The sequence below is a fragment of the Hoplias malabaricus genome, chromosome 1, assembly GCF_029633855.1.
Source record: "Hoplias malabaricus isolate fHopMal1 chromosome 1, fHopMal1.hap1, whole genome shotgun sequence".
Taxonomy (NCBI): Eukaryota; Metazoa; Chordata; class Actinopteri; order Characiformes; family Erythrinidae; genus Hoplias; species Hoplias malabaricus.
In genome coordinates this window covers 21,697,351-21,709,411 of record NC_089800.1, presented here as the reverse complement: position 1 = coordinate 21,709,411, position 12,061 = coordinate 21,697,351, and the positions used below count along the sequence as shown (strand labels likewise).

Here is a 12,061-nt window from a genome sequence, read left to right as displayed (position 1 = left end):
AACTGATCAATGAATCTAAGGTTTTGTATTAAAGCATTTTCAAAAACGGCTAAATCCTTGAGAGGGACCCGATTTATGAAGAACATATGACTTCTGTTTCAAACAAAGCAAATGGATTCTTCACGTCAAATCATTTACACTTTGTTAAGATACGGATTGCTGATTTAAGTATTTTACTCTAATATTAAATAATGGTATTGACTGATTAATTGATTTGCTCACTTATAACATCTGCTTATCTAAATAAGTGCCAAAGGGGTCAGGTGTCCTGTAGTGATAGTAGTAAATGTAGTGTAGTTTCATATTAGTTTTTGGCTAGAATAAGACTATACTTATAATGGTTTATTAATGGTTTAAATTTTGTTAATTAATAGTTATTCCTTATGTTGTAAATTTTATTAAGTCATTAATAATCATTTATAACACATATAACACAATTCAACGTTAAGCCTGGCATCTTCAGTTTAATCAATTAACCTCCAACAGAAGGTCTTTGTATACACTGATGATAATGTGGTGTGCACCTGAACATGTGAAATGACTAAATTCACGTTCTAAACTTTTAGCTTATTCTTTACCTGACACTTTCTCTATTAGATGAAAAAGGGGTCAGATAGCCTTTTTATCTCTGTGTTACAAATAATTACTGATGATACTAAGGTATATACAACCTAATAAATAACCATGATAACTGTAGTCTCATCTTAAAGTGGTACCAATATTTCTAATATTTGCTTGTCTTATATAATGTGTGTGTGTGTGTGTGTGCTGCAAAGCCCAAATGAGCCCATTTTGTAATACTTCAGTAATTTGTGGGATTTTCAAATGGAAATTTCCAAATGGAAAGCTAACAGGCACAAGGGTTGGGTTGAATGGGTTGACAGTCCATCAAAGGGCAACATTCACTCACACCTATAGATAATTTTGAATCGGCAATCCAGCGATCAACATGTTTTCGTTATATTAGTTATATTTTATTTACTACTGATGTTGTTACAAAATTCTTTACACAATTCTTGGTCCGAGCCCAAAGTGAGCAAGTCAAGGTGACAGTGTCAAGGAATAGCTCCTTCAGAATATGAGGAATAAAGCTGAGAGGAGCTAAGACTCAAAAGGGGAAGCCATATACTTCTGATGAATGGGCAAATGTCCTAACGCTTAAGTCTCCTTATGCATTTTGCAGAGCTATTCTTGTGACTGGATAAGAGAGGCATAGATATTACTGATAGCCCCCATGTTATTTTAAATGGATAAATTAAGTTTTCAATTAGGATATACTCCTTCCTTAAAATTCTCTTCAATCATACACTGAGTCTGTACATTTTTTATATAGTTTTTTACAACCCGATGTTTTCAGAAAGCATGTTCATAGAAATTCTGAATTAGAAATGAAAGTTTAAATTAATAACCCCAGTTGAGCAAACCAAAGGCTTCCAAACCTTGATGAACATTGCAAAAAGTCATAAAGTTTAGTTTTGACAGGAATGGTGTGTCAAAACCCTTACCTTAATGTGGTCATATGGACAGGTGACCTCTGGATGGTCCTCTATGTCAAAGCTATCATCAAAATCCAACGTGACAAGTAAGCCCTTCTCCAGCTCAATTCGGTAAAGACAATCCGAGCTCTTTGGGTATGGCTTAGGAAAATCTGCACTTGTGAACTGTCCAGAACGCTCAGTGTACACACTATTGCTGCACTCCACTGTTATGTCATGCACACACACACACACACACACACACACACACACACACACATTATATACAACATATTAACAAATAGAGATAAATATCACAATACTACTTAGAGTAAAGGTCTCATATCTCCAATCTGGTTACTTTAAAGGAGAAGGAAACTTTATTACATATTAAAGTTAGAAGAATTTGGATCATTTGTACGTTTATCATGAAATGTTTTCTAAAACGTTTTAAGGTAGCAGAGAGGTAGCCCATGTACTGATGCTCCTGACTGGGTGCTTTTCTTTGGGTATCGTTTTCTATTACGATTTCAGCAAAACATAACTCATAATTTCAAATGACTTAAATCCTCGTGATAATTCATTCATTAAATACACTCTCAGTCTGCCACATTTTAATAATCATAATGGAAAACAATAACTGTGAGATGTTTTTGGGATAGAAATAATTATGTAACAGTAGATTTATAATAATGAAATTTAGAAGGAATTATGACCAGTATGAGAACAGCAAACCACTGCATCACAGCTGGCAACAAAAATGGATCTAGCACTACTATAACCTAAGGTCTAGATAAAAAAAAAAATTACAGACTGCAACACATACTCAGGTATGTACAATGACACTGTGCTTCAGTTTGGGTTTAAGAACAGCTCCATTGTCTGTAAACACTTGTTCAGTTCAGGATCATGGTAAGTCTGGAGCACAAATGAAAGAATCACTGGGCACAAGCCAGGAACACACCATGGGTCGGGTGCCAGTCTGTCACAGAACCCCACTCACTCACACCTATGGACACTTTTGAGTCACCAATCCACCTACCAATGTGTTTTGCAGACTGTGGGAGTAAACTGGAGCACCCAGAGGAAACTCACACTGTCACAATGTGAATACAGTCCTCACAGACAACACCCAAGAGGCTGGTCTCAAACCCACAACTACAAGACCCTGGAGCTGTGTGACGGTTTCACAACCTCCACACTTATGAAAATGTATACATAAATACTTATGCGATGAGCATCTATTCTATCTTTAATTCTTTCACTTTCTGTAAACACTTCCTCCTTTTCAGGGTTGCAGTGGGTCTGGGGCCTACCCATAATAATTGGGTGCAAGGTAGGAACACACCCAGGACAAGGCGCCGACCCATCGCAGGGCATCATACACCCAGTCACTCACAGAGTCAAACATGGACAATTTCACACAGCCATTTCACCCACCAATATGTGTTTTAGGTTTTGGGGACAAAACAGAGAGGAAACCCTTACAAATACAAGCAAGACTGAAGAGCATTTAAGTGCTTCAATCTTTTATATCAGAGGATTTTGTATGTGTTGAAGCAAGATCTTCTTCTTTACATATATGTATATAGTTATTTGTCTGACTACATATTTTGCCTATAAATTATAATTACTTATGCTAATAGGTTTTTTTTTCTTTATTCATAATTACAAAACTAAAGGATTTTATGTGTATAAATTTGAAGTAATTGTTGCACTGCAAATTAAAGTTGTAAAAACAAAGCTACTTGTTTCTCATTCATTCATTGTCTGTAACCCTTATCCAGTTCAGGGCGCCGATGGGTCCAGAGCCTACCTGGAATCATTGGGCACAAGGTGGGAACACACCCTGGAGGGGGCACCAGTCTTTCACAGGGCAACACACATTCACTCACACATACAGACACTTGAGCTGCAAATCCACCTACCAACGTGTGTTTTTGGAGCGTGGGATGAAACCGGAGCACCCAGAGGAAACCCACACAGACACAGGGAGAACACATCACACTCCTCACAAACAGTCACCCGGAGGAAACCCACGCAGACACAGGGAGAACACGCCACACTCCTCACAGACAGTCACCCAGAAGAAACCCATGCAGACATAGGGAGAACACACCACACTCCTCACAGACAGTCACCCAGAGGAAACCCACGCAGACACAGGGAGAAAACACCACACTCCTCACAGACAGTCACTCAGAGGAAATCCACGCAGACACAGGGAGAACACACCACACTCCTCACAGACAGTCACCCAGAGCAGGACTCAAACCCGCAACCTCCAGGACCCTGCAGCTGTGAGAGAGACACTACCTGCTGCTACACCGTGCCGCCCTTACTTCTTTGTCTTCAATATATAACACGCACTGCTAATGACACAGCTATGCTTTCCCTTTTATTTTCATTCACATACAACTGATTCATGCTAAATGATCATTCTCTGAACTGCAGTAACATCTCTGGACAGTTAGAGGCATATCATTTTTGGGCGAAGTTTTGATGAAGAAAGCCTGCTTAATTTAGACATTATTATAAAATGTTTTGTCTCCCCCAGCATTCCTTTTCCTTTTATTTGCAGCTTGGATTAGCTCTTTAAGCATGTGGTCTCTTGTTACAACAGCCAACACCTACTGATTCTGCTCATAAGATATTTTTAACACATGATATGTATAAAGGTTTGGTTTCCACACTTTACCATTTTATATTTATCTCTCCCTTTAGAGAGGAAGTAACACACTTTGTTTCTGGAATTTCTGTCTCTAAATGAAAGAAGACCATTTTCTACCATTTCTATCCAGATGTGCCTTGTTTTGTGTGTCTTTGTATAGTCTGTGGTTTAGCTCTCTGGTTGTCTGCCATTTGCTTTTGTCTTACTCCTTGTATTGCTCTCATTTTGTTTGTTTAACTCTTTGCATTGTTCTCTCCCTGGGTTTGTTTAGTGTTTATATTTTCTTCTGTCTTTCTTTCTGTTTAGTATTATTCTTGTTAGTTTTTACTTGGTCTTGAGGATTTCTTGTATTTTTTTTTTGTCATGTTTACTAGTCTTTTCAATTTGATCTCCTTTGTTATGCTTCCCTTGTGGAGCTTTTACTTTAGTTTGTTGTTCTTTTGGTATTTATTTACTCTTTATCTAGCTGGTTTGTAGTTTGACTCTGTGGTATTAAGGACTGTAGTGTGTCCTAGTCAGGTGTCCCTTTAGTTCTTACTGTATGTCATGCCCTTGTCCTCTTGTGTCTGTTTTCCCCACCATGTGCTCACTAGCACATGGCTCTGTTTGTTATTGTCCATGTCTCCGCTTATGTCCTGCCTTTGTTCCTCCTCCTCTTCAGTGTCCTCATTTGTAATCCTGCCTCCTCGTTTGTTCAAGGTGTCCCTTGTCTGTTTTGTGTATTTAAATTCCTTTGTGTCACTTCCTGTTTGTTGGACATTCCCCCTTTGTTTTATGCTCTCCGGTCTGTCTTGTCTTGTCTGTTTCTCATGCCCTCCAAGTCTTGAATCAGCAAGTCTTTGTATCTCTCTTGTCTCATGTCTGTGTCTTTACTCTGTTTATTTCTGTGTTCAAATTTAGTCTGCTTTAGCTCTTTCTCTGTTTAGGTCTCTGTTCAGTTCTCTCTGTCTAGGTTTGTCTTTCTATCTCTATGTCTAGCTTTAGTCTGTTTAAGCTCTTTCTGTTTAGATCTCTGTTTAGCTCTATCTGTCTAGGTTTGTCTGTCCAGTTCCCTGTCAGTCCTGTTCCCTCTCTGTCTAAGCCCCTCTGTCCAGGTCATCCTATCCAAGTCTCTCTGTGTCAGTCTTTGTTTAAGTATTTCTGTCTAGTTATCTTAGTCTGTCTCTGTATTGTTATCTTGTGTTGTAAATAAAATTAGTCACTGTGTTTTAGCAAGTGTGTCCGCCTCCGTCAGTCCCCGTGATCCTGACACTGTTACTGATCTTGATTTATATTGCATTTCTGTTTATTTCTCCTCTTGTGCTTATTTTCATGGTTTTTTTTTTTCATTACTTTATGTTTGTTAAAATAAACGGTTTTCTGCACATACTTCTGTTTCCTCAGTCTCTTGATCCTTGTGAAAGTTGGCTGGTCAAACTGAAGCTAAGAATATGATTTCCATCAGTTTGCTGGAGGCCACCCCACACTGACTCTCCATCAGGGCATGGATTCTATCTGTCATAGATGTAATGTACACAGACCTTTCAACAGTTTGAATGAATAGTGCTAGTGAAGCTAATAGTTTATAATGCAGTTGACATTTTGAAGCTTGTTATTTCCCCACTTGTGTTTGTTTTTTGTTTTTTTTACCTCTTCCCCCAATAAAGTTGTAGCTTTCATTGTGTGTGTGTGTGCGCGCTGGTGTTTTGTATGTGGTGTGTCTGTTCATTACTTGGATGTATGCTCCTTGTTTTTGTGATTTGTAATGATATTCTGCATGGAGCAGATAAAATAATAAAACATATGATCACAAAAATATCTGCAGTTACATTGACATGATGGTGTCATGTTAGTTTGTGTTGTGCTGGTATAAATGGATCAGACACAAACATGATTTTAATTGGATTGAAATACTCAATTTAGTTTTTCTTTCAATAAAAAAGCTGAAACATGAGAGGCAAGTAGGCCCAGAAGATTGCCCAGATTTCACTGGCAGCTCAAATGTAAATATTTACCAGACAGCTTTCAGTTAGCATTAGCTATGCAGGGGTAGAGTGGATATAAAACAGACTCGCAGTCAATCACACTGCACACGCAAAAATAGATACAAATTCTATCACTTTCTGTCTGTGCACATTTATAATTGATGAAGCTACATTATTAAATCAATTTAATCTAATGCTAAATATATTGCATGCTGTTACACAGTCAATAGTCTCAAACACCTTCAGTTTCCCACACTTACTGAGACGTCTAGAGCAACCGCTCACATTCAAATCACATAATGAATACAAAGTTCTCAAGCATTAATATTACTGCTCAGTTAACCTACTTCCTATTCACCCCTATATAAATCGGGTATAATTTCTCAGTCAGAATTACACAACAGCTCCCTGCTGATCTGGTCTGCAATGAGAATTTCTTTAAGTATCTGACTTTGGCCAGGAATTTTAGCCACTAATCCCAGCTTATCAGTCTTGGGCTCACACAGTTCCTGAATTCAATAGGTTTGAAGGAGGAATTTCCTGCAAACACCACTTTTCCTAACTTTTCTTTTACATGGTGAACTGATATAAATAAAGTCTCTAATACATTGGCCAGTGAGTGTGCACAGGCATTAAAACCTCCAGCAGCCCTTCTGTGTCCAATTCATATAGAAACACACATGATATACACAGATCAACATTATGACCAACTCCTTGATTCTACATACACTGTCCACTCTCTCAGCTCCACTGACTACACAGGAACTTTTTTTCCCACTTTCACCCTGTTCTTCAATGGTCAGAACCACACAGGACCCCCACAGAGCAGATGTGATGTGGTGGTGGATCATTCTCAGCGCTACAGTGACACTGACGTGGTGGTGGTGTGTTACTGTGTGTTGTGCTGGTGCGAGTGGATCAGAAACAGCAGTGCTGCTGGAGTTTTTAAACCCTGGGTCCACTCACTGTCCACTCTGTGAGACACTCCTCCCTCGTTGGTCCACCTTGTAGATGTAAAGTCAGAGACAGTAGCTCATCTGTCGCTAAATACCCTGGCTTCAGTATGACTTCATCAAAATCTAACAAAGTACATCATTTACATGGAACCTAATATTTGTACCCTGCACTTAATATCACAAACCCAGTACTGAAAATTTTATGGAAAAAAATGATGCTGCTGATACTTGCTAAGTTTTTGCTGTTGGAATTAAGCTGTTCCACTTAAATGTCTCTGCTTTTGTCTTTTAAAGTGGAACAGTACACTGTTAGAAAACTGTAACTGTGGTGGTACTTTATTACTACTTTATGTGGTGGTACTACTATTTTTTGATTTGTCAGTTTCTTATTTGAACTTCCTGTTCCATTTTAAAAAGATGACTATGCAGGAAAAAAGTCTCCCTTTTTAAATAAACTCCATGTTTTGTGTATCTTAATCAGTGTCACATAATTGACATGCCAGAGACACCTATGATAAATACTATTGTGTGTTTATATGTAGATACATTTAAAATTCTGTACCTTTGCATGTTCTATTGTCTGAATAAAGTTGGTATCCATAGCGACAAGAGCAGTAGTAACCACCAATATAGTTATGGCAGAAGTGATCACAGGCAAGATCTTCATCGTTCCTGTCCCTGCACTCATCTATATCTGTGGAGACAGAAAAACACAGAGAACATGAAAGAGTACAAAAAAAAGAGAAAATGTAGGAGAAATTCCCTCTGTCTGTATGAGCAGTACAGCTAGCCTAACGAGTCATAAGTGGTCCAATAATGCCTAAGAGTGAATTATTAATTGTGCTCTGAGTCTATTAAAATGGTGTCTCTGATATTTTTGCTTAAACTTAAAAACACTTAAATTCTGCACGTTGCCAACAGATGTCTTTTTTGATTAACTTCATTCATTCATTCATTCATTCATTCATTCATTCGTTATCTGTAACCGCTTATCCAGTTCAGGGTTGTGGTGTTTTTGATTAACTTCTACAGGTTAATTAGTTTAAAGGTAAAATATCTGTTTTTTTTAACATTAGCAGATCAGCAATTTACTCATTTGAATGTTATGATGTAATTAAGTAGAAGTGTCCTAGGCAGAGCCCAAAGCCAAACCCACTCTCTGTTGTGTTCTTGTCAGCCCCCTGTTTTCATACCTCATTAGGCCATGCATGCATTTTAATCACTCCCTGTGGAAACTCTAGGTGTACCCACTTTGTGCTTTGCCCTTCCCAAAAGACAAAGCACAGCACTGTGGATGCAAGATGGCAACTCGCAGTAAATGTTCAGGAGAAAGTGACAGTTCAAATATTCCTCCACAAAAAACACAATCATCCACTAAAAATCCCTCTTGACACAAGACAGGGATCAACACTTTTCCATGATGGAACACACAAAGAGCATTTTCACACCTGCAAATCTGGACCAGGCTCAAAACCAAAGTGTGTGTATTTGTTACACTGTACACATTTGGTCTGGTAATAAGCACACTAAAGAACTTCTTTAAACGTTTGTTTATGGGCGGCACGGTGGCACAACGGATGGTGTTTCTGTCTCACAGCTCCAGGGTCCTGGGATTGTTTGTTCAAGCCCTGCTCTGGGGGACTGTCTGTGAGGAGTCAGATGGGTTTGCATTTTTACAAGAATTAAGACATGTACTGAGCAGAGCTTTTAATGTTATTGCAAATTGAAGAGGAGCTGTTTCCTCTAACATTTGAATTTTGCCATCTTTCTATCATGGTGGTGAGTTTAAAGAATTACATTTCAAATGCATATCATTTTGGTACAATTGTTGCATAATCGCATAAATTATGTTAAATGAAGTTGGGAAATATATTTTAGTTTAAATAAAGATATTCATAAAGCATATAAAACTCTGCATAATTTAAATATCAGTTGATGTACTCTGTATAAAATTGCAAATGTAAATGGAATTTGAATTTTAAACTTGCATGTATGAGTGGAATATTTAAATTCAATCTTAGGATTACATTGCCATTTTGCATATTACGTCTTAACTGTGGCACTGATGAGGGTCCCAAAGCAGGGGGCATGGCTGAAAATTAAGTGCATGTTTAGGTCTGTGATTCTGATGCTCTAGTGCACATCCACTGGCAGAATGTAATGTAACACAATTTTAACTCTTAACTTAAAATTTTTAGATTTCCTTGAAATTTAAAGTGCATTACAAATAAAATGTATTATTATAACTATTATTGTTATTCTTCTTATTATTATTACATTATAATTAAACAGCTTCCATCATCAATTTCATTAATTAATTAATTCATTCATTCATTATCTGTAACCGCTTATCCAGTTCAGGGTCGCAGTGGGTCCAGAACCTACCTGGAGTCATTGGGCGCAAGGTGGGAATACCCAGGGGCGCCAGTCCTTCACAGGGCAACACACACACACACTTACACTCACGGACACTTTTTTGAGTCACCAATCCACCTACCAACGTGTGTATTTGGACTGTGGGAGGAAAACGGAGCACCCGGAGGAAACCCACGCGGACATGGGGAGAACACACCAAACTCCTCACAGAGAGTCACCCGGAAGAAACCCACGCAGACACAGGGAGAACACACCACACTCCTCACAGACAGTCACCCGGAGCGGGAATCGAACCTGGAGCTATGTGACTGCGACACTACCTGCTGCGCCACCGTGCCGCCCTCATCAATTTCATTCATTCATTCTTTCATTATCTGTAACCGCTTATCCAGTTCAGGGTCGAGGTGGGTCCAGAGCCTACCTGGAATCATTGGGCACAAGGCAGGAATACACCCTGGAGGGGGCGCCAGTCCTTCACAGGGCAACACAGACACATATTCGCTCACACCTATGGACACTTTTAAGTCGCCAATCCATCTACCAACATGTGTTTTTGGACTGTGGGAGGAAACTGGAGCACCCGGAGGAAACCCACGCGGACACGGGGAGAACACACCAACTCCTCACAGACAGTCACCCGGAGCGGGAATCGAACCCACAACCTCCAGGTCCCTGGAGCTGTGTGACTGTGACACTACCTGCTGCGCCACCATGCCGCCCTCATCAATTTCAGTTGATTATATATTTTTATAGTTATTTCCCAGTTTATTTTTATTATAACTTTCTTACTGTATAAACTGCTGCAAAACCTGATGTCACTGAGACTCTGTGGACAGATCGTGCTGCAGAGTGAACTTTTATTTTCTGAACGGAATGTTGGCTGCACTTCTTTTCCACAATTGCAAATCAGTTATGTGGCTTTCTCTTTAATTTTTGAAATCTGAGCCTGAACAATGTTTCCTCCTGAGCTTTACTTCAGGAATTACAGTGTGTTCTGGTCAGTTTACACTCCTGTATTTAACTGAATATATGTAACTAGTTACTTCTCACATCTCTTATGTTCTCACAAGTTAAAAACATAAGAAGTTAATACTTAGGATAATATTTTGTGTGTGTATGTGTGTGTGTGTGTGTGTGTGTGTGTGTGTGCGTGTGTGAGTGTTTGTATGTATGTGTGTGTGTGTGTGTGTGTGTGTGTGTGTGTGTGTGTGTGTGTGTAAGTAGATTTTACCTACAGCACTGTAGTGGGCTTCAAACCCAGAGTAATGTTCCTCATTAGAAAAGTCAGAGCGGAATGCCAGGCTGAGCATGTTCCCTGGAGAAAAGATAACCTCATCAGCAGGAATTCGTTCGGTGTCTGTGCTCTCCCTACCACAAAATACAGCCAGCTCCTCTGTCTCAGAATATACCTGCACACACAAACACACACAGAGGGTAATGTCATTCATTACATGATCAACATTTAAAACATCAAAACCCACACACCAATACATGCACAAAAACAAACAGGCAATTCCACCACCAAAAAACAAGCACATGCTCTGAAATATTTCTCTTATCAGCCTCCTAGTTTGGGTGTTTACACTACGTATCAGTGAACCATGGGTCACTAACAGAGAAAACACACACAACCTCACATATACAAACACCATAAACAGAACAGAATATGCGCAAGTATGGCTTTGGGTTCATTGATGTATGAATTAAAGAGCTTATGGGAAAATGCTATAAAATTTAAACCCATTTTAAGCACCAACACAACTCACACAATTAATTCTACTAATTATTTTAAGTCGATAGCTCTTAAAGAAATCAAACAACCCAAATATGAGAAATTTTAAAGCTTCACTTAAGGCCCACCCCACTCTCTTCCAACCTGCAGCCACAAGGTTGCTAAGGTTGCTGTGGCCATTTACGGTCTGATCAGAAACCAGCCACCCTTAACAACAAAGGAAACTCACTGAGCCCAGCCCATGACCCAAACCGCCCACTGCATCATTCATTTTTTACAGGGGTCATCAGGTAGGCACCTCCCCTTGTCTGTGTTTCACTAAATTAAGCCCACCACACTACACCGCGTCCCAGTCCCACCCCGCTCCGAGCCGGCTTTACAGTCCTGCCTTACACTTAACCATCCAACCACAGGAGACATGCTTATCTTGTTTAGTAGCATCTGAAAATGCTCCTTCTAATGCCCAACAATACCCACAATCGGGTTCACTCTCCTTGCTGAGCACACCTTGGACCGTGTACACACTGAGGTGCTAGAGTGTTTTCAGGATGCCCATAAGTTATTTTCCATTGCCACTAAATTCCCCTCCCACAATCTAGGTTTAGTTTCTGCAATCATCAAGGCTGGGGGGAGCTCAGGAGACAAAAAATAGCCAATTCTTATGTAGTATTCCTTTAAAGAAATGCAAAAATATACAATGTCTTCCATCTTTGTGTTTACCTTTAAATTCACATATTTTAACACATTGCTTTTGGACACTCCGCCCTGCACAGTACTCAATTAACAATTAATGTAAATCTCAAGCCGAGGACTCAACGGTATTCAGAATTGTTGAATCCTTTTATCAATCCTTTTTATCTGAATATCTAACAATTCTTCACCTGGTG

The 12,061-nt window shown here is 39.3% G+C and overlaps 1 protein-coding gene across 5 annotated transcripts in view; it reads right to left on the bottom strand.

Moving 5' to 3' along the window:
- masp1 (MBL associated serine protease 1) overlaps positions 1–12,061 on the bottom strand; it is a 29,320-nt gene that overhangs the window by 13,138 nt on the left and 4,121 nt on the right. For all 5 annotated transcript variants that reach the window (XM_066648420.1, XM_066648421.1, XM_066648423.1 and 2 more), the window contains 3 exons: positions 10,674–10,851; positions 7,629–7,760; positions 1,506–1,702 (listed from right to left, as the gene is read on the bottom strand). In XM_066648420.1, coding sequence (XP_066504517.1) covers positions 1,506–1,702; positions 7,629–7,760; positions 10,674–10,851 — 507 coding nt within the window. The remainder of the gene's footprint in view (positions 1–1,505; positions 1,703–7,628; positions 7,761–10,673; positions 10,852–12,061) is intronic.